This window comes from Neomonachus schauinslandi, chromosome 10 (assembly GCF_002201575.2).
Source record: "Neomonachus schauinslandi chromosome 10, ASM220157v2, whole genome shotgun sequence".
NCBI classification, from domain to species: domain Eukaryota; kingdom Metazoa; phylum Chordata; class Mammalia; order Carnivora; family Phocidae; genus Neomonachus; species Neomonachus schauinslandi.
Window position 1 is genome coordinate 122,509,910 of NC_058412.1, and position 20,798 is coordinate 122,530,707.

A 20,798-nucleotide genomic window follows, 5' to 3' on the forward strand; every position below is an offset into this window, starting at 1 on the left:
GCTTTATGACTCGGTGACGGGCTGGGGTGAATGGCTAATGGCTGAGAGGAGGGAGGGCCTGGCAATCTGGCCACAGGGCGGGACTGGGCTTGGTCTTGAGAAAGAGATAAGCGCTCACTCTGGGCTGCTCAGGTTCCCAGCCATCACCACCCATACCTGCGCCACGGCGACGGGTGCCCAGTTGGGCGTTTTCTCTTAATGTACTGTTGCAAAGAGGAAGAGAGCGGAGAGTGACATTACAAATGTCCGTGTGCCTGCCACCTAGACTCAGCAAATGTGGGCCGTGTGGACGGGGTGGGGGGTCTCTCTTCCTGAGCTTCCTGTCCCCGGGACAAGTGCCCCCCCCCACCCCGTTCCTTAGTCTTCACTCTTGAGTATCGGGTGACCCAAAGTTTTCATGTTCTGCGGAGCGGGAACCAGGCGTCAGACTTGCCCTGGGTGGAGGTGGAGGGGAAGACCGGAGCACATTTAGAGAGTCCTCTCCAGGCCTCCGGTAAGCAGCAGACGCCAGCCACTGGGCAGGGCTTCTCTACAAGTGACGTGGCGCCCTATGTGGCTGGCACTATGGTCATTCTCCCTTTTCCTGGATGAGGGGACTGCGGCCCAGAATGGTTCGGCAGCTTGCCTGAGGCCCCATAGCTGCTCAGTGCAAGCCCTGAGGTTTGCCCCTGGTGCTTCAGACTAGAGTTGGGTGCTGTCTGGCGATACCTCGACGTTCCCTCCTTTATGACCTCCAGACCTCAGGGACGTTTACAACTTTTGCAGCCCGAGCTCAGGAAGCAAAAATCCTTTAAACTACTCCGTCTCCTTCTCCCCTCCGCTCACCTTCCCCAGCTCTGGCACCAGACCCTCACTCCTCGCCCACCAGCCTGGCCCTTGGTCTAGTCCTATACACACACACCACCGAAGGACAGGAACCAGGACCAGCTGCCCAAGCCAACCGTAAAGGAGGGGCACTCCCCCCAATCTCTGCCTCGGAGCCCCTATTCCCCCTGTCCTCTCCCTAGGAAGTGGGTCTGTGTGTCGTCCCTGCAGGGCCTTGCTTTGAGCTCACGAGTCCTGTTGGGGACTTGGGCCTGCTGACCCCTATGAGGCCCTGGGTGGGCTCCAAGGCCCCCTCCTGTTGCCAACTCCACAATGATAGCGCCCAGATCTTGGGTGGGCGGGGGGCAGGGTCTCAGGTCGGGGGGGGCGCTTTTTCAAAGGGCAGTGCCCCCCTCCTGGCTCCCCAGTTTTCAGTGGGGTTGACACCCTCTCCTTCAAGCTGGGTACCACCTTGTGGAATGAGGAATGTGAGAACTGGGACTATAACACACACATGAGCAGTAGGAGGCAAGGGAAAGACAGCATACAATGTAGGGGCCTCAGGATCTGTGGTTCTCACAGCCAGTGGTTTTGTTCCCCCACAGCCTAAGGTGTCAGATTCCAGAGCGTGAAGCTCTCGAGGTAAAATTTCAGGCCTTGTGGCAGGCAGGTGGGAAAAGGATTGGCAGCCTGCCTAGGTTGTACGGGGCCTGGTGCCTACACGTGGTCAGTCTTTATATGTGTCTCTTGCTAAATATCCAGAGTCGATGACACGGGTGTCACTTTGGAGACATTTCTTCTGGACTCCGGTTTTCCTGTCTGTAAATGAGGAGGTGATAATGATGCCTTCCAGCTCTGGGAGTCCAGCGACCCACTCACTGATCTACCAGTCCCCCTGGGGGCATGTGTCTTTGTTCCCTGGTCCTCCACCTGAGCTGCCAAGGAGGCTGCAGCCCTGTATCCTGGCTCCTGGAAGGGGAGGGAGAGCCCCAGGCCATTCTGCTTTAGTAGCCTCGAAAATAGGCCAAGCTTCTTGGCTCAGGGAAGGAGGCTTTAGGCCAGGAGGATGGGAGCATTGGCTGATGGCACGTGAGTGTGAGCTGGTCAGTGTTGGTGCTGATTTGCATGCCTCAGTCAACCGGAAGATCCTGGCACCTGCAGTTGCGTGATGGCTTCGAGAATAGGTCTGGGGGGCATGGTGTTCGGTCGTCATGGTGGTCAGGCTCTGGGAAGACAGAGTATTACCAGTTCTACCAAAGTCTTGTAGTCCCGACACCCCTCGTCAGCCTGGTGGGAAGTCCCCGAAGCTGAGAGAGATTCTCGGCGGAAGCCTCCGTGATCAGGAGAGCTGGGACAAGTTTTCATTTCTCTTCTCTGATAGCTTAGGGTTCAGGAATTGAAACCCAGAAGTGGTCCCTGACCACAGGAAGGCCTGTGCTGCCAACAGGATTTATGGACTGGCCAGATGGAGGCAAGGTCACCAAATCCACCCCCTCCCTACTTTACAGATGGGGAAATTCAAGCCAGACAGGCGACATGATCGGGTGGAGTCAGGCTCCCCTGAGCTGGGCACACACCAAGCTCCCTGGACTGAAACTGGGAGGGCTCGGCCTGGGGGCATCGTCTCTGGTCTAGATTCCTGAGACTTCCCCTTGACCACAGGGAAGGGCTCCAAATCCCATAGGCCTGTGAGCTTTGGCCAGAGGATATTCCATGGTGGCCAGAAGTGGGTTCCCTGAAGGGACAAAGACTCTGGGGAGAAAGCTGGGGGTCAGTGGGCCCACCAGCAGGTCTCGATTCTGTCCTATAACCTGAGACAACACCTACCTGGGGCTCGGCTGGCAGACCCAGGACGAATGCTCAGCCCCTGGATGGAAGCCCACCCAGGAAGCCGGGCTGGGGTGCAGCAGGAACAGGCTGGCCATGGGCCAGGGGCACTCTGATGGGCCCTTCCTCAGAACCCCGGCCCAGCCCCCCCATGGGCCCCGTCCAGGGGTTCTCTGGGAAGACAGACTCATCCTCCTCTCCTCCTCTGGCCGGGTCGGTTAATATTCAATAGAAGTTACATTAGGTCCCCGACCCTGCTAATACTGAGCAAACATTTGGAAAACATCATTCCGTGACTGAGCTCGCGCTGGGCACTGATAACACTGGCTAACCTTGGGGAGCCCAATCCGCAGCTGCTGACAGCAGCCCTTTTATTGGGCCCGCCTCCCCTCGGCACCCTGGTGGGTGCGGGCGCTGGTGGCTGGGAGGGGTGTCACGAGCAGGGCCGCCACGTGTGCAGGGGAGCGGCCCTGGGGCTGGCCCTGGCCGGGGCGGTGGGTGTCAGGAGAGATTTCCGACCTGGGGACCGCTGTCCTAGCCCACTCACGCTGGGGCTCGGTTTACGCTATCTGCCTTTCATTCTCTGATTTCAGTGATGTGTGAAATCAAGAGAAAGTTGAATGGCTGCAGTGGACATTCCACTGAGAAATAGGGCCCACCTAGGAATCAGAGCTTCTTTCGCTCACTCAACAGACATTTCTTGAGCACCTGCTGTGCGCCAAGCTCTGTGCTAGTCGCTGGGGCTGCAGCAGTGAATAGGAATGGAGTTCTAGCTTTCTGGAGCTTTCCCTCCCATCGAGAGACAGAGAGTAAAGGAATGAACAAGAGATTCTACAATAAGGGCCCCCGAAGAGAAGGAAAGCTGGAGACATAAAGTGCAGAGCCTGAGGGAGGGAATGCCGCATCGGACAGGGTGGTCAGAGTGGGTGTCTCGGAGAAGGTGACGTTTGCACGGAGCCAGGCGCCAAGCGAAGAAGCAGCTAAGCTGTGCGGGAAGCAGAATTCCAGGCAGGGGGGCAGCGGCAGCTTGGCGGGCAGAGTGGGATCCTAGACGAAGGGGTTCACTCCGCGTGAGGTGGGGAGTCACCGGTTTTGAGCAGTGGGGGGATGTGACCAGGTTCGGTTGTAGCAGATGGCTTTGTCTTCGGAGAGGTGCCCGGACAGTCAGGGCGAGGCCAGAAGCAAAGAGACCAGCGAGGAGAGCCTGAGCTGCTCCTGGGAAGAGGCAGCAGGGACCAGCCCGGAGTCGGGGGTTCCGGACAGCATGTGGGCATGAGCAGAGGTGGTCTGAGAAAGACAGATGGACAAGCTTATAGATGGGAAACTGAGGCCCCGAGAGAGGATGTGATTCATACCAGCACAGAGAGAGTGAGTGGCAAGTTCCAGACAGGCACCGGGTCTCCTGCCAGCTTCAGCAAAGCCTCATTCCACAATGAGGCCTCTTGGACTCCAGGGAACAGGGCCAGGGCCGCAGAAGGTCCGTCTTCTATCTTAGGCAAGGGCTGACACGGATGGGGAGGCGCAGGGAGGTGTGGGGCCCTAGTAGGGAGGCCCTAGTGGAGGCCCGGGGCTCTGAGTTCCTGGAGGAGAGCCCAGCGATGGGGCAGGAGGGAGCCGGGGCTCTTTCGTGCTGTCTCTGAGAGGGAGGGTTAGCCTCCTGCTGATGGATGAGACTGTCGGGGCAGGGGGGCCTCCAGATCCTCTTTTCCGGGTCTTCTGTCTCGGTGTTCAGGAATGCCTGGGCCATCTCCATGTCACCCAGGGCCATTCATTTCCCTTGTTTTACACACTTTCATCTGGAACAAAAGGGACCCTTTTCCAAAACAGAGCTTAAAAATCTGTCATCTAGATAGATCTCTTCTTCAATACTCAAGACCCATCTTAAACCCTCTGCCAAGGCGTCACTATGTTGCATCCCTCCAGGGACCAGTGGATCACTCCCACCACATCCCATTGTACTGGGGGGCCTTTCTGGTGCTTCGAAGGTTCTTCCACACGCTGGGTTGGAATCCGTCTCCCCTCATTCCCGCATGCCGATCCAGGCTCTGCCCGCCGGATGGCCCCTCCTCCCACCTCCAACCATGTTTCCTTTACTCCAGGTCAGCCCTGCAGTATCTCCTTATGGGTCAGACTCTCTCCCCTCATACCTCATCTGCTCCTCAGCAGTCAGGGGACCACCCTCCCCTCCGCCCCATCCCTGTCCCCCCATCCTCACCTCTCTCTGCCTCCTCACAGCTGTGCAAAATGAGCGGGACCGGATCAGCACTCGCCGGTCAAGCTATGAGGACAGCAGCCTGCCCTCCATCAGCGCATTGCTGCAGGCCGAGGTCCTGTCCCAGCAGGTATCGGATGACCCTCTACCACCTGGTGGTCCCACACACCAAAGAGGAGTCTCGCCTCCACCTCTGTCTTCCCCAGCCAGGCCCTGGAGCAACAGTCTGAAGGGCCCTGGGATATCCCAGAAGGGAAACTGAGCCAGTTTAGTAGCAAAGACAGAACTCGAACCCAGGCCTGGCGCTCTGTGGCACTTTCTAGTTCATCCTTTTGCACACATTCTGCAGGCCAGGCAGAGTTGGCTTTCACTGAGGGACTGAGATCAGTTTAGCCCTAAGAGAACAGATTAGTGGACAAGTAGACAGCTTGGCAAACGGGCTCAGCCTGTCCCTTGCTGTGTGACCTTGGGCAAGTCACAGCACCTCTCTGGGTTGTGGTTTTTTCACCTGTCAGATGAGAATGATGATTTTTTTCCCCCTGCTTCTCTTATAGGGCTGAGGCTTTCCTTGGGGTTCCAAGGAGCTGGCAGAGGAGGAAGTGGGGGGCAGGCACCCGGTAGAGGCCCAGGGGGAGCCCTCCTTCCTCATATCTGCCTTCATCAGCATCTTTTCTTCTCTTCATTTGCCCCCGAGCTTCCTCCTGAGCGTCCACAGTCCATCTCCCCTTTTCCCAACAGGGAAACTATCTGTGGGGTGGGGGTGGGGGGCGGCACTCTGTGCAGGGGGCAGAGACTGTAGGGAGGGCCTGGCCATCCCCAGCATTGTCCTTCACTTCCGCCAGATCACCTCCCCTGTCTCCGGGATCAACGGAGACATTCGGGCGAAAAAGATCGCCAGCATCGCAGACGTGTGCGAGTCCATGAAGGAGCAGCTGCTGGTGCTCGTTGAGTGGGCCAAGTACATTCCTGCTTTCTGCGAGCTCCCTCTGGACGACCAGGTGAGAGCAGACACTCTGCGGGCAGTGGGGACGCTGGGCAGGTGGGTCCTGCTGGCCCACCTGGGATATAGCCTCGGATTAGTTTGATGCTGTTTAACAGAACACACATGGTGCTCATGTGTGCCCAGAGCTGTTTAAATCACCATACAAATCTTAACTCATCTAATCCATCCAGTGGCCCTATGAGTTAGGTACTATTATCATTCCCATTTTATAGGTGATGCAATTGGGGCACAGAGAGGTTAAGTAACTTGCTCAAGGTCACACAGCTAGTATCCAGCACAGCTGGGATTAGAACACTGTGCATGCAAGTGTACTTTGGTAGGCAAGCTCCAAAGTCCAGGCTCCTAGCCACCACACTCCTGCACCAGACAGCTCTCCTGTGGGCATGTGGACAGGGCCCCAGGGCCAGGGATTATGAGAGTTGAGCTAAAGCCCTGGCTCTGAGACTGGTGCTCTGTGTGATCTTGGACAAATTGCTTCCTCTCTCTGAGTCTCAGTTTTCTTATCTGTAAAGTGGGAATTATAATATCTGTTTCAGAAGAAAATAAAGACATTACCATTTAAAATGCATAAATCATGTAATGCGGCATCTACATCATGGCCCAGGCCACAGCTGGCTTCCCTAAATGTCACTTTCATTCTTGTATCCCACCAAGATGGTTTAACTCAGCGTTTTATTTCCCAAAGTACCTTCTTTGGAATACCAAAACTGTCCTGGGGCTGCTGGGGGAGGGAAGAGGCTGGTGCAGCAAGATGAGGGTGTGTGTGTGTGGGGGGGGGGCACACACATCTGAGGACAGATGAGTTTCTGAGATACTGCAAATGATCGTTCCTGACCAGGCACCTCTAGGCCTCTCTTGTCTGGGAAAGCGTTGTTGGACTGGGTCACCTTCTCAGCTCGGAGAGAAGCTTGGACAGTGCCCCAGACATCAGCTCCTGGTGCATTTGCTTCTCTGTTTTGCATGTTTGCACAACACACTGGCAACATGTGTTAGTCTGTGAAGGTTTCTGAGAAGTCCTTCAGGCAAGGAAGGCACTGAACTTTGTGGGACCCAGGGCTTCTCAAACTCCCTTAAGCCCCAGACTCTCTTGGAACAGCTGTTAGTATCCTATGGTGGGACACACTGTGCAAACACTGGTTTGGCTGGTCCTCAGCCTCACACTGGGGCCTGGATCAGATGCTCTGTCTCATGGATCCCTCCCTGCTTTGGCAGGGACGACAGGCCAGGGATCTCGGCCAAGCTGCCCCTGCCTTTTCCCCTGCTCCTTCTGTGCTGGCCCTGGTCCCCTCTGCTGGAGAGTCTGTATTAATGTTTAATCCCTTCTGTTCCTTCCCAGGGGCTCAGCAGGGCAATAAGATACCCCCAAGCTGAGCAATTGTTAACCTCAATTTCCCACCCAAACCTCCCTGGCTGGGGCTCAGAGCATTCTTAGAGAGCAGTGACGGGTGGCCAGCGACACGGGACAATCATTAACACCCCCACCCTGCCTGCCCACCCCCGGAATAGCCTCCGTGTCAGGAGGGTTCCCAGCTCCCCATTCATGGTGTATAAGGAGCCCATCTTGCCCAAGAGAGTTGGGACACACCTGGGAGAACTGGGGGGGCACTGTCCTCCAAAGGACACCCCAAATCTGTCGGTATTGCCCCAGGAACCACTTTCCAAGTTTGTTCACTTCTTGATTTGTTTTGGACATCAATCCATTGAAACCTAGGAGGCTGGATAGCATCGAATAAAGGGGCTGAGGTCTAGAGAGGGAAAGGGATCTGCCCCAGGTTGCAGAGCAAGACAGCCACAGGGCTGGGATTTGCTTCCAGGGCTTCTGTCCCTGGGTTTGAGAGCCACCGGGGTCAGTGACAAAAGCCCTCCACAGTGCCTGGTGAATGGGAAGTGCTCAGTAATAAGCATCCTTGGCCTTCCTTGTCCTGGTCATGGAGAGTGGCCTCTCGCCTGCAAGGCTATTTGCCGTTCTCCTCTTTCTTGTCATACTTACAAGATGTAATCCTGGGAGGACAGAGGAAGAAGGGCAGGTGGCTGCCAGATCTGGAGAGGGAGTTTTCGAGTTTGCTCATTCATTCATTCATTCATTCACCCATTCCTTCCTTTCTTCATTCAAATGAGTATTTATTGAATGTTTACTATGTGCCTTCCATGCCCTAGACAATGCCATCTCCTTAGAGTGACTTTCTCTGACCTCCCCATCTAATGTAGCCCCTCTTGTCCCATCGCTCTTTATCACGTGACTCTCACCCCCTCCCTCCCTCTCATCCTTCCTTCCTACGAAGTGCCTGTCGCTTAGTAGGCACTTAACATTTGATGACTGAAAGAATGAACAATCCAATGAATGAATGAACAAAAGCATTTTTACTTCCTAGCTTAGCCTGGTAAAAAAGCTCCCAAATTCCCCAACCCAGCCTGGCAGACAAGATCCTTGAGGCTACCGGCCAGCTCCTACTTTCACCAGCTGCTATGTTGCTGTCCTTTAGGCCTGCTGCAAGCCCCAAAGTCGATGGTTCGGAAAGGACAGACAACGTCCTTCTGGCTGGGTCCCTGCCTCGGACTTCAGGCTGCCAAAGCTGCTTTGTCTCTCGGCAGGGAAGGAATATGTCAAGCTCATCCTCTGCCAAGGCCAGCACTCACACTTGGCCTTGGGAACCAACATCCATGTCCAACCTCTTGGAACTCACTCTCAGAACCCTAGAATCTTATAATGTCGAGTGAACAGGTGTCCTGGAGATCTTCCAGAGCAGTGATTTCCCCAAACACAACTGCACATCAGAACCGGCTGGGGAGCTTGTTAAATGCAGATCCTTGGCCCCCCCCCCCGCCCCCGACCCCGTACATACAGCCTCAGAGTCTCTGGGAGTAGGGCCTCAGAATCTGCATTTTATAAAGTACTCTTCATAATCTTCTGCAGCTGGCCTATAGGTTGGAATTCAGGACCCACAGTTTTAGAACTTTCTGGCTCATAGACCCTCTTGAGAGTCTGATGAAAGGCATTGAACCTCTGCTGAAAACACACACACACACACTGAGAATGGTAAGTTTCATCAGGCACAGAAATGAGGCCCAGAAGGAAGAGGCAGCTTAGCTTGCCCAAGGACGCAGCGGTTCAACGATAAAGTCAGCATTTGGCCTCCCAGCTCTGAGTGCACGTTCTTTCCCCTTCCAGGTTCCTGCTAAATCTTTTCCAGGTTTTATCGGTTATGGGAGGAAGCAGCAGTTTTCTGATGCCCATTTTATAGTTCAGGCAGGTAAAGGCAAGGGAAGCATTAAGCTGACTTGCCCAGGGTCATTGAGTTGGCTAAGAGCGCCTTCCCAGGGGGTACAGACACCTTCCCAGGGGTGCAGCTGCCAGACACCATCCCTTCTCTCTTCCAGGTGGCCCTGCTCAGAGCCCATGCTGGTGAACACCTGCTGCTCGGAGCCACCAAGCGGTCCATGGTGTTCAAGGACGTTCTGCTTCTAGGTAAGGAGGCTGCCTGCCCCAGCCAGGGCTCTGCGGAGGGCAGGCCCGGGGTGGAATGCACCCAGGCACAGGAGAGTTCCAAGGTGGCATGCAGGGGCGAGGGAGAAAGATCAAGAATGTCCTTTTCCCAGTGTTCCCAGCTGGATCCTCCACTCAGACGCAAGGAAATGTGGACGCAAGGAATGGAAGTCCTCCAGCATTAAAGTTAGAGCACAGTCGGGGTTATCCGTGGAATTGCTCAGGCGCTCTGATGTGCTTTCTGGATCAGGGGCAAGAGGCCGCCAGGAAGGGCACAGCCCCCGGTCTATGTCACTTATGCTTCCATGGCATGTTTATGTATTATTTTAAATGCTTATGTAGATCACACTACAGGCCAGATACTAGTCTGAGTACTTTGCAAACATTACGGCTTTAATACAACAACCCTATGAGGTAAGCTCTATTATTTATCCCCATTTTACAGATGAAAAAATGGAGGCACAGAAAGTAATTTATCCAAATATATATGGTTAGTTAGTTGCAGAACTGGATTTCAACCCCAGGCAGTCTAGGTCTAGAATCTGGGCCCTTAACCTTGATGCACTGGTGCCTCCCAAGTGGCCCTTGAATGTCACTAGTCTTACGGGTCATATTGGAGAATGGAGCATGGGTGATATGAAAGGCTCCTAGAAAGCCAGGCTCCAGACCCACTCCAATGACTTCAAACAACTCATTCCTTTCATCTGGGCCTCCACTTCCTCATCTGCAAAATGGGCATGACAATCTCCATGTGCCCTCTCCCGTGGGTCCCGGTGGCATTGCAACTGCAAAGGGCAAGGGCTGTCCAAAGCTGGGGAGAAGGGTACACCCAAGGTGGCGGCCTCATCCCCTTTCCTTCCCAACCCACCCAGGCAATGACTACATCGTCCCTCGGCACTGCCCAGAGCTGGCAGAGATGAGTCGGGTGTCCATGCGCATCCTCGATGAGCTGGTGCTGCCCTTCCAGGAGCTACAGATCGATGACAACGAGTACGCCTGCCTCAAAGCCATCATCTTCTTTGACCCAGGTACGGCCCACGCCCCCCACCCCCCCCTGAGGCTCCAGGCCCTCAGTCAGACCTCTCCTACTGGGCTATGTACCCTGCAGTCACAGACAGCCTCATTCTTCAGTACAACAATTGGCCGAGGCTGTTTGCATGAGCTATTTAACAGATGAAGAAGACCCAGGTTCAGAGGGATGATGTGACTTGACAAGGCCCACAGACTCCAGAGGCTTCGTTCTGTTCTTTTCCCCCTTTCCCTTCTGTCCCCTCCTCCCTCCTTCCTCTCCTGACCTCCTATCGTCCTTCTTTTCTTTCCTTTCATCTTTTCTTCTTTCCCTCAAAAATTTTTATCAAAACAATGTCTGCACATACTTAAAATGTACCCCACTTTCCGTGCTAAAGCCTACTTCCCCAGGGGAGCCATTTCTGAGTCTTTTAACGGTTTCTTCTGGCTCTAAATAAAATGCTAAGCCATTTCTTTCTTGATTTAGCTGTTTTCGATCACATTTTTCCTCCTGCCCTTGGTAAGGGTTTCACTTTTCTCTCTCACCACTCCCATCTTTTCTCTCCCATCTTCTTCCTGAATTTTCACTGCGATTTTAGTGTCTCTACTGATTGTCTTTATATGCTGTCGCCTCTCCTCTCCCCATTCCATCTACTGACTTTCCACCTGCATTGTTAAAGAATGGCTTTGTAGCTATGTCTTTGTGCAAAGCCTGACTTCATTTCACAATATCAAGATGCTGGACTCCAGCTTCCTTCCCACCGTACACGTTAGAGGGGACCTACTGCGTGCCAGGCACTGCCCTTGGTGCTATGCTCCACCTACGTGGAGATCACCCCTGGTAATAACAGTAATGAAGAGGGAGATGACCATAGTTTATGGAACACTCACCTAAGACACCATTCTAAATACTTTATGTGGATTATGTCACTTACCACTTACAACGTGGTACCTTTGAGGTAGGAGTGGTTACTATCCCCATTTTGCAGATAGGAGAACTGAGGCGCAGGGAGATTGATTAATTTGCCCAAGGTCACACAACCAGGAAATGGCAAAGCCTGGATTTGAACTACAGACTCTCTAGGTCTCAAGCCTCTATTCTTGCCTACCACACACCCCATTTCTCGAAGAGTAAGATTTCTGGTTCTAGTTTCCTTGAGAGCCTGACCCAGGCTGTATCCCCTGCAGTGCTCAGCATGGAGCTGGACAGATAGTAATTGCTCAGTAAAATGGGGAGAATTATTGATGCTGAGTCAGGACCAGCAACCTGGCTCGGAGGGGCTAGTATAGGGCCTGACATGTAGGTGATGCTCCATAAATGTTTGTTGACTGAATGAAATCATGCACAAATGTGGCTTGGTGGAGCAAGCCCTGGGCTGGAAGTGTGGGTGAAATTCTCTTTCTGCCACTTACTTTGTCCATGAAAGAGGAAATAATGTGTGACCTCTATGAAGGTTGAGTTTAACTATTGGACAATCACTTGAATCCCCTTCTAGCTTAAGGATCTAGAATTTATTCCTTGATTTTTTTTCATTCATTCATTCTTCCATTCATCTAACCATCCCTTCATCTAGTTATCTATTCAACAAATATTGACCATGCATGATGCTAGGTAGTGGGTTTAAAACGACAAACAAGACATGCCTGCCCGTCCAGAGCTCATAATCTAGTGGAAGAGACAGTTACGTGCTCTGTGGCCAGTAGTGACAGAAGAACCACAGGAATCTAGGGCATGATGGACACTCATAAAGCAGGCTTGGGAGGGTGGAACAGAGAAGGCTTCCTGGAGGAGGTGAAACCTAAGCTGAGACCCCAAGATGACACAGGCAAGGGAGGAGGGAAGCGGGGAGACTCTTCTAAGAGAAGCAACATATGCTGATGTCTGGTCAGTGGGACCTCAACTGTGATCAGGAGCCGCAAGTCCCCATTATGGATCTGCCAACCGCTAGATGCATGACCTGGGCCGAGTCCTTTCCCTGCTCCCTGCCTCATTTTCCCCATGTGTGATGAGGAGGTTGCTAGGTGCCCTCATGGGTATGTTCCTGAAGTCCTGCCCACCCACCCCCTTCCACCCCCCATCTCCCAGTTCTGCATCTCAGGAAATATGACAGAAATGCTTCTGCCTGCATCCAGGAAGCTATAAATGTGTTAGTGTACCCTGGTTCTTGAGGACCCCGAATCCTGGTCCCAGCACTGCTAAGGACTCCGCAAGTGACCTTGGGCCACTAGGTCCCCTGTCAGGGCCTCAGGAGTCAGGAGAGATCTGGGTCCTGGCTCCCCAGATGCTCCAGCCGGGCCCTCGCCCATGCCCTCCCATTGCAGATGCCAAGGGGCTGAGCGACCCGGGCAAGATCAAGCGGCTGCGCTCCCAGGTGCAGGTGAGCCTGGAGGACTACATCAATGACCGCCAGTACGACTCCCGCGGCCGCTTCGGTGAGCTTCTGCTCCTGCTGCCCACCCTGCAGAGCATCACCTGGCAGATGATCGAGCAGATCCAGTTTATCAAGCTCTTCGGCATGGCCAAGATCGACAACCTGCTGCAGGAGATGCTGCTGGGAGGTCCGTGCCAGGCCCAGGAAGGACTGAGAGGTGGGCGGGGCTCCCTGGCAAGAGATAAGCCTCACACCTAGGCTCACCTCTCAGCTCCACCACCTCCTCCTTCTGTGGCTTTGCCCAGATCCCTTAACCTACCTGGGCCTCAGTTTCTTCATCAAGAATGGGGACTATGGTCCATTTATTTGGGCACTGAGAGCCTAGTGTGTGCCAGTCACTGTTCTAAGTGCTGGGGATGCAGCAGAGAACAAGAGCTCTGCCCTCCCAGAGGTTTCGTAGGAGTGCGCGTGCACGTGTGCATAAGGGCATGTGGGAACTGACAGTAACCAAGTATACAATAAAGGGGATAACTACATTTTTGAACTCAGCAAGTATTACAATAGAGCGTAACTGAAAAGGGGCCTATTTTAATAGGTTGGCCAACAGAGACAGCCTCTCTGAAGTGGGGACCTTTGTGCTAAGACCCAACGGATGAAAGAAAATAGAACATTTAAAAGCCAAGAGAAAAACATTCCAGCCAGAAGTAACTCATGCAAAAGCCCTGAGGCAGGGGAGGTTTGTGTGTTCGAGAAAGAAGAATAAGGTCGTGAGATGGTGGGGGAGGGGGTGTTGCATGAGATGAAGACCGTTATGGGCAGACACCAAATCACGAGCGTACAGTCATGTAGGCCACGGTCAGAAATTTGGATTTTATTTTCATTGCTACTTCTGTAAAAAGAGTGAAAATCAGACTACTGTTTTTAACAAACTACTCTGAATGTTAGGTAGAAAGTGAGTTTCAGAGGGGTGTAGAGAGGCAGGAGACCCCTGAGAATGTTACTGTCACCAGGCGGGGGTAGGACGGTGGAGGATGGGGCGAAGGCATGATGGGATGAACTGGATCATCCGCGAAGAGGAAGAACACGCAGGATTTGCTGATTGATCGGATGTGGGGGAGGGGGGACGGGAAGGGTCAAGGATGAAACCTACATTTTTCCTTTGAGTGACAGGACTTACTGAGTTGAGGAAGATGGAGGGAAAACAGGTAGAGGCTGAGATGATGGTAGCCATGGAGATGAACCAAGAGACCATTTAGACTTTGGCAAACCTCGAGAGGACTGTAGACATCCAGGGGGAAGTTATCAGGCGGACAAGTTCAAAGCTCAGGATGGAAGGCAGCCCCGTGGTACTCCAGCAATTAGGGGCCATGGTGATAGATATTAAGGAGTGGGGGTCAGGGAATTGACAGCCATGGTGGGATGAGAGAATTTTTGCAGTGGTAGCACTCAATGAAGTGGGCTGGAAGGATAGGAGTCAGGATCTAAGTGAATTCAGGACTTGGGAGGTGACGCGGTCTCTGGTGATGGTATGGCCAACGGCCACCTCAGCAGATATTTGGGACTGGATAATCTTTTTTTGTGGGGGCTGTTGTGTATACTCTTTAGCCACATCCCTGGCCTCTACCCATGAGATACCAGTAGCACCCCTGTAGGAGTGACAGCCAAAAAGATCTGCAGATACTGTCAAATGTCCCCTGAGGGCCCCAAATCTCCCCCAGTTGAGAACTACTAACTCATTTTCACTTTGACCCTGTGAATTATGAATCAAGTGTCATTGAGATCAAGATCAGGACAGGGGTGTCTGGCTGGCTCAGTCAGAAGAGCATGCAAATCTTGATCTCAGGGTCGTGAGTTTGAGCCCCATTCTGGGTGTAGAGATTACTTAAAAGTAAAATCTTAAAAAAAAAAAAAAGGATCAGGATGGAGCTTGTGCTCTGTTGCCAGATAAACTTGGGTAAAATAATTAATCTCTCTGGGCCCTGTAATCTCATCTGTAGAATGGGATAATAATAATAGCCACCTTATAGGACTCAAGTTGAGAGGATTCAGTTATTTCAACATGAAAAGTGCTGTAAAACAGTATCTGGCACATAATAGATGCTCAATATTGATAGCTATCATCGAAACTTTAGAGGCCTCTTGCAAGCCCTAAAAATCCCATCGTGGCACACCACTGACCACAGCCATTACCAAACTATATCTTATATGGTATTATTCTGACACAGTTTTTAAAGCAGTTACTGTGTTCTAGACACTTTGCTAGGCCCTCGAAGAGAAGAAAAATATATCTGTAATTGTAATGCTCATGGACAGAAAAGTAGATGTTCCCAAAAGATGGGTTACAGATAAATTACTATGGGAATTCCAAGGAAGGAGAGGTTTATTTCCTACTGGAGTATGGAGAATCAGGAAAGGCTTCCCAAAGGTGGAATTATCTGAGCTGGAATTTGGACTGGTGGACATGGGGGTGTGGAGGAAGCATCTTTCATGGAAGGAACATGAGCAAAAGGAGAGATAGGGAAGTACAGGGAACCCTCAGGTGCTATCAGTAGGTTAGTTTGGCTGAAGCGGAGGCATGGGGGGAACAAGGCTAAAGGTGAGTTGGCACCAAATGGAAGGACTTGCATGCCATGGAGCTCTGAGAGCCATTGATTAAATCCATTACATTCATATTCAACCAGTACACTACTCATTATAATATTTAGATCTCACAGCTTCCTTACACGCTCCTTCTTTCTTTTAACTTTTGTTCTCTTGGTTTGTTGGGTCCTCTCAAGACCCTCATGGAACCTATGGATAGGAATGCTAAGCCCCAGTTTACTAACCCAGAAATCGGTAGCCAACAGGCACTGTCAATATTGGACAAGCAGGTTGACTGGCCACACTTGAGGAAGAGGTACCTCAAGGCCCGTGGTCTTTATTAGACTCTCCAACCTGACTGAGTCTCTCTCTACCTGCAGGGTCCTCCAGTGATGCACCTCATGCCCATCATCCCCTGCACCCACATCTGATGCAGGAACACATGGGCACGAATGTCATTGTTGCCAACACGATGCCCTCTCATCTCAGCAATGGACAGATGTGTGAGTGGCCCCGACCCAGGGGGCAAGCAGGTGGGCAACTTGAGCTCTACTCAGCAAGGGATGAGGTTGGGACCTAAGAGGGGAGCCAGGATGGGTGGGTCTAGAAGATGGTCACTGGGATATAACAGTTCTCTGTGCTCCAGGGTATGGAATGAGGAGTGAGATTGTCCATTTGTTAAGGCTGTTTTTTCACTGGGGCCATTCATTCAGTGAGGTAATTAACAGCCTCTATGGAATGAAGCTATCCTTGGGATGAGGGATCCATTGGGTGAACATGTCCATTGGGATAAGAATTCCATTAGGTGATGTTGCCTATTAGGTGAAACTGTTCTTTGAAGTAAGACTGCCCAATTAGGTAAGACTATCCATTACACAATTGGGTGAAACTACTCATTAGGTGGGGATGTCCGCCGGTCTAGATGGTCCTCTGAGGTGAAATCTCACAAGAGTGAGTTTGTCATTGGATGAAATTCTCCAAAAAGTAAGAGTATCATTGGGATGAGGTGGTCCATTAACATGAGATTGTTCTTTGGGATACTTGTCCATCGAATAAAGTTGGCCAAGTGGGCCATGGTCAAAGTTGAGTTTCAAATACATGATGCTGTGAGGCCAATTAGTTTCCATTATTCATCTACCTAAATATCAGAGAAATGGTATTTTTGGCCAGACACTTGGGTCTCATCAATTGCTGCTCTTTCTCTCCAAGAAAGGACATTGCTGTCACATGTCCCACTGTCCTTGAAGAGAGTCAGAATTGGGCCCTGGTTTGGGAGAAGCAGCCTCGATCTCCATGTTAAATGGTGGAGGAGATGGAGGTTGGTAGGACCTGGGCAGAAGCTTCTGGCCACACCTGGCCCAGCCATAGCCTTCCCGACCTCACCAGACTTAGACTTCATGATCTGGGACTCAGAAGGTTTGAGCTGTAGGAGACCTTAGAGATTGTGTAGTTTAATTCTTTCATTTTATAGAAGAGGAAACTAATTCAGAGAGGGGGAAGAACCTTCCCAAGACTCTGGTTACTCCCCAAAAGGTTGGAATTCTCAGCAACCTCTGTCTGTCTCTCTGTCCTTGCAGCCACCCCTGAGACTCCACAGCCCTCACCGCCAGGTGGCTCGGGGTCTGAGCCCTACAAGCTCCTGCCAGGAGCAATTGCCACTATTGTCAAGCCCCCCTCTGCCATTCCCCAGCCGACCATCACCAAGCAGGAAGTCATCTAGCAAGCCGCGGGGGGTCGGGGGCTCTGCTGGCCTCCCAGCCCCCTCAGAGAGCCCCGGTGGTCTCTTGTTCCCAGTGAAGGAAGCTGTGACAACAAGGCCAGTCTCAGGGCAGCAGTGGAAAGGGCAAAGGGACCAAGAACTTGGGCTGTGGGCCACATCCCATTGCTACCCTCCACCCCCTGCTCTGGATGACAGGGCTCTGACTTGGGGAGACCCCAGATGGAAAATCCTCTGCTGCCTTGGACAACTCTTCTCTTGCTGAAGCCACTGCCTTCCCCTTCATCATACCTACCCCCAACTTCTTCAGCCCCAAAGGACAGCTGTCTGGAGACGACATGGGACCTTGCTTAATAGCTCCCTTCCCCTTCAGACTGGTACTTCTTTCTCCAAGTACTGTCCTAGTCCCCAGACACTGAGCCCTTCAAGGCTGGGTCAGATCGGGGCATCTGACCCCTCCCTGTTCTGCTGCCCCAATCTCCAATGCTTCTCTCCACCTGCCACTCTCACCTTCCTCAGCCATCCTAATTTCTCCACAGCCACCTCTCCAGGGGCTGAAGAAGACTTGCAAACAGTCCCCCAGTCATTCCAGGAGCATTTTAAAAGGCTAGCTGGGCTAGGCACAGTGTGGGACTGTTGAGAAGGAAGACACCATTCCACCTCTAACCCATGGCTCTTCCCTTCCTAGGGAATCGGGCGGGTACTCGGGGTGATGCTCTCCACAGACTGTCAACAACGAGAGGACAACCCAAGGTGGACAATTGCAACAGGAACTTGGAGGGGCTGAAGTGGTCAGAGAAAGTTCGGGGAAAGGGGCAGACTCTGCATTAGGCCTTTAAGGAAGGGCTGGATTCCAGCCAGCGGAGCAGGTGAGAAGGACTTTCCAAGGAGGGGCAAACAGTCTGGTAAGGCCCCAGGTTGGAAGAAGGGCACAGGGGGGAGGTGATGGAAAGACCAGGCTGTTTGGAGCAGCATAGGAGCCTTGAATGCCAGGACTGAGGCACTGAGGTTTGGGAGTAGCTAGGGAGGATGCGCAGTGAGCCGGGAGGGAGCAGGGAGATCAGATGGGGGGCTGGTGATGTGATCCAGGTGAGAGTGAGGAGACCTGGAGATGAAGATGGATGGGTGCGAGCTCAGCTCAGAAGGATGTCAGGGAGGAATTACCCCCGTCCTGGGCCTCTCTCAAACTCTGCCTCATTTCTGGCGCTGTGTTAAGGCACTTGACATGCATCATCTCATTGCATCTTCTCTATTACCCAGAGACTGTTGCAGAAGATGAAATTGAGGTCTAAGTGGTTAAGTGATTTTCCTAGAACTCACACAGCTAGTAAGTGGCTGAGTCAGGATTGGATCCCAGGTCTGCCTGGATCATAATAGGAGTTCTTAACCAGGGTGGCTGAGCATCTCTGAAAGGGCCCCTCTGTCCTCACTGTGAGCCAGTTGATGGACTTCCTGCCCCTGTCATCAGCCTCAGAAGCCAAAGTCTTATTCTTCCCAGGGGCCCTGCCCACACCCAGGACTAAGATTGGCTTGGAGTTATACTGATGTCTGGGTAGGGTCCAGCATCCTGTCTGCTAAAGAACAGGAGAATTCATAACTCTTGGACCCCTTTCCTCTCCTCACTCCCCAAGTCCGGGGGAGGGGCGTCAGGGGTCTGGTTCTTAGGAGATGGACCAATGTGGCCTGGCAGTCCAAGAGTGGGATAGTTTGGGTGGGCCAGGGAGAGATGAGAAGGCCTGGGTTTGAGCACTGCTCTGAAACATTAAGCCCCAAAATGGAACGGCCAACACATCATCCTTGGGAATTTTGGTGGCTTTGGGAAAATTCTGGAAAGTGCTACTAGCCATTAGGAACAAAAGAGATGTGTTGTGGGGCTGGAGCTGTGCTTAGGTAGGAGAGTGAACAGTTAGCCTGGCCACCTATCCCCACCCCAGGCTGACTGTTCTGAGTGGACGGAGGCAGGACCGCAGTGCCCCCAAATTCCACCATTAGTGATTGCTTTTTGTGGCAGAGGCATGGGGGGTTTGAGGGCAGTATGTCCAAGAGAAACCTCTACATCTCCAGTGGTCCCAGGAGCAGCCTGCCCGTGCCTCCAAGCTAAGTCCCCAGTCCCAGGAGAGACTGTCCCATGCTCAGAGCTCTCAAGCCTTCCCAGCCATCCCTCATTCTGAGTCCCCAGAAATCCCAGTCAGGGAACCCAGGCTCATCTGGGGTAAGGTGGGGAAGCCAGAATCTTTCTGTCATTGTGGTCATTCCCACTCTTTGCTCCTCCAGCCCCCAGTGTTGCTCAGGCCTCGGTCATGGGAGCGAAGTTGAGATAAGAATTTTCCACAGGATGGAGTAAGCTAGCAGTGGCTTTTAACAGTAGCAATCTTCTGGGTCAGGGGCTCAGTCCTCAGCCCCAAATTAACCCTTCCAGGAGGAGAAATCCATTCCATTTTAATAATTTTATTGTAATGCAGGAAGCCCAAAACAGAGCAGTTTACTTTTCTGATTCTGAGGATATGGCATTGGAAAACCTCTCTCTCTCTCTTTGCTACCTGAGTTCTGGTCCTAGAATATAAAATCTGGAGAACTAAACAAGGGTTGGGAGGGCAAGCATGGACCCTCCAGTTCCTCCCCTGAGATAGCCTTTTCTCTGGGCAGCTCTCAGGAGCTTCCAGAATTCACATGACTCCCTGCAGCACGGACAGAGGAGAGGGTTGGAGGTGTATGCTCTTGGACTTTGTGTGATGACCAAGCCAATTACTTTTGCCAAATTGTTCCGTGATTTTCCCTGACTGGGATGAATTGTGAAATTCACACCAAACGATTCTGCTTCCTGTGGGTGTGAATACCACCAGCTCCTGTGTGGACCCCTGAGCCCGTCACTGCCGCCCAATGGGGCAAAGAAGCAAAAAAACCATTTCTTACTCTTGTGTGTTTTAACAAAAGTTTATAAAGCAAAATAAATGGCACATATGTTTTCTAAGTCCTTGGATGGGTGTCCTTTCTTCCTTGTCAAGTGTTAGAAACAAGAATGAGAATAGCCAGATAGTCTTTTATGCTCTGCAAAATGCTTTTATATACACTATTGCTTTCTAATCTCACATCAAGAGGTAAGCAAGTTAGACATTATTATCCTTGTCCCCCTTCACCTTTTAGAGCTGAGAAAACCGAGGCTCAGGGTAGAGGCAGAAGTGGGACTCTAACCCTGACCCCTGATTCCAAGCGCTCACTATGTAGAGAGAGTGAAAGTCAACCCTCCCTCTCGAAAGGGGAGGGATGTGGTGGGAGAGCGATGGAAAGATCTGGGAGGATGGCAACAGGGTCCAAGATGGAGCCCGATTTTGGGTCATTGCCAGGGACCTGGGCCAACGGCCGGCCGTAGGGGATGAGGAGGCATGGGGACATTTCATAAAGGCAAGTGTTGTTTTAAAAAAGAATAAAGGCAAGGACGCACTCGAGAATTTCTAGCTAGGTCTGTTGCCACCTTGGTCCTTTCCCCTGATAAACTAGGTAGGTGGGCTCGTGCCGTGGCCACCACGCACCCCAACCTCATATTCACTCGGGGGTGTGCACTAGAGAGCCAGTTGTTAGCTTCTCTTCCCAACTTCATGCTTGGCAGTGGGGTACTGATGGTGACAGTGGGGCAAAAGTGGGCAAGAGCTACAGACCAAGGCTTTGCCCCTGGGGAGCAAGTTGCTACATGTCACCAGCGTACCACGGCATTCAGTGATGGGGGGAGAGGGCTTGCTGGGAGGCTAGACTCCGGCATTCAGTGATGGGGGGAGAGGGCTTGCTGGGAGGCT

General features: G+C 52.4%; 1 protein-coding gene across 2 annotated transcripts in view; it reads left to right on the forward strand.

Moving 5' to 3' along the window:
• The window catches only part of HNF4A (hepatocyte nuclear factor 4 alpha), a 24,409-nt gene extending 5,832 nt beyond the window's left edge, over positions 1-18,577 (forward strand). Inside the window, exons 4-10 of one of the 2 annotated variants that reach the window (XM_021689056.1) lie at positions 4,867-4,973; positions 5,686-5,841; positions 9,225-9,312; positions 10,203-10,358; positions 12,661-12,897; positions 15,671-15,823; positions 16,868-18,577. In XM_021689056.1, coding sequence (XP_021544731.1) covers positions 4,867-4,973; positions 5,686-5,841; positions 9,225-9,312; positions 10,203-10,358; positions 12,661-12,897; positions 15,671-15,823; positions 16,868-17,010 — 1,040 coding nt within the window. In that variant the 3' untranslated portion in view covers positions 17,011-18,577. The remainder of the gene's footprint in view (positions 1-4,866; positions 4,974-5,685; positions 5,842-9,224; positions 9,313-10,202; positions 10,359-12,660; positions 12,898-15,670; positions 15,824-16,867) is intronic. The other variant, XM_021689057.1, reaches the window with a different exon arrangement.
• The last annotated feature ends 2,221 nt before the right edge of the window (positions 18,578-20,798 follow it).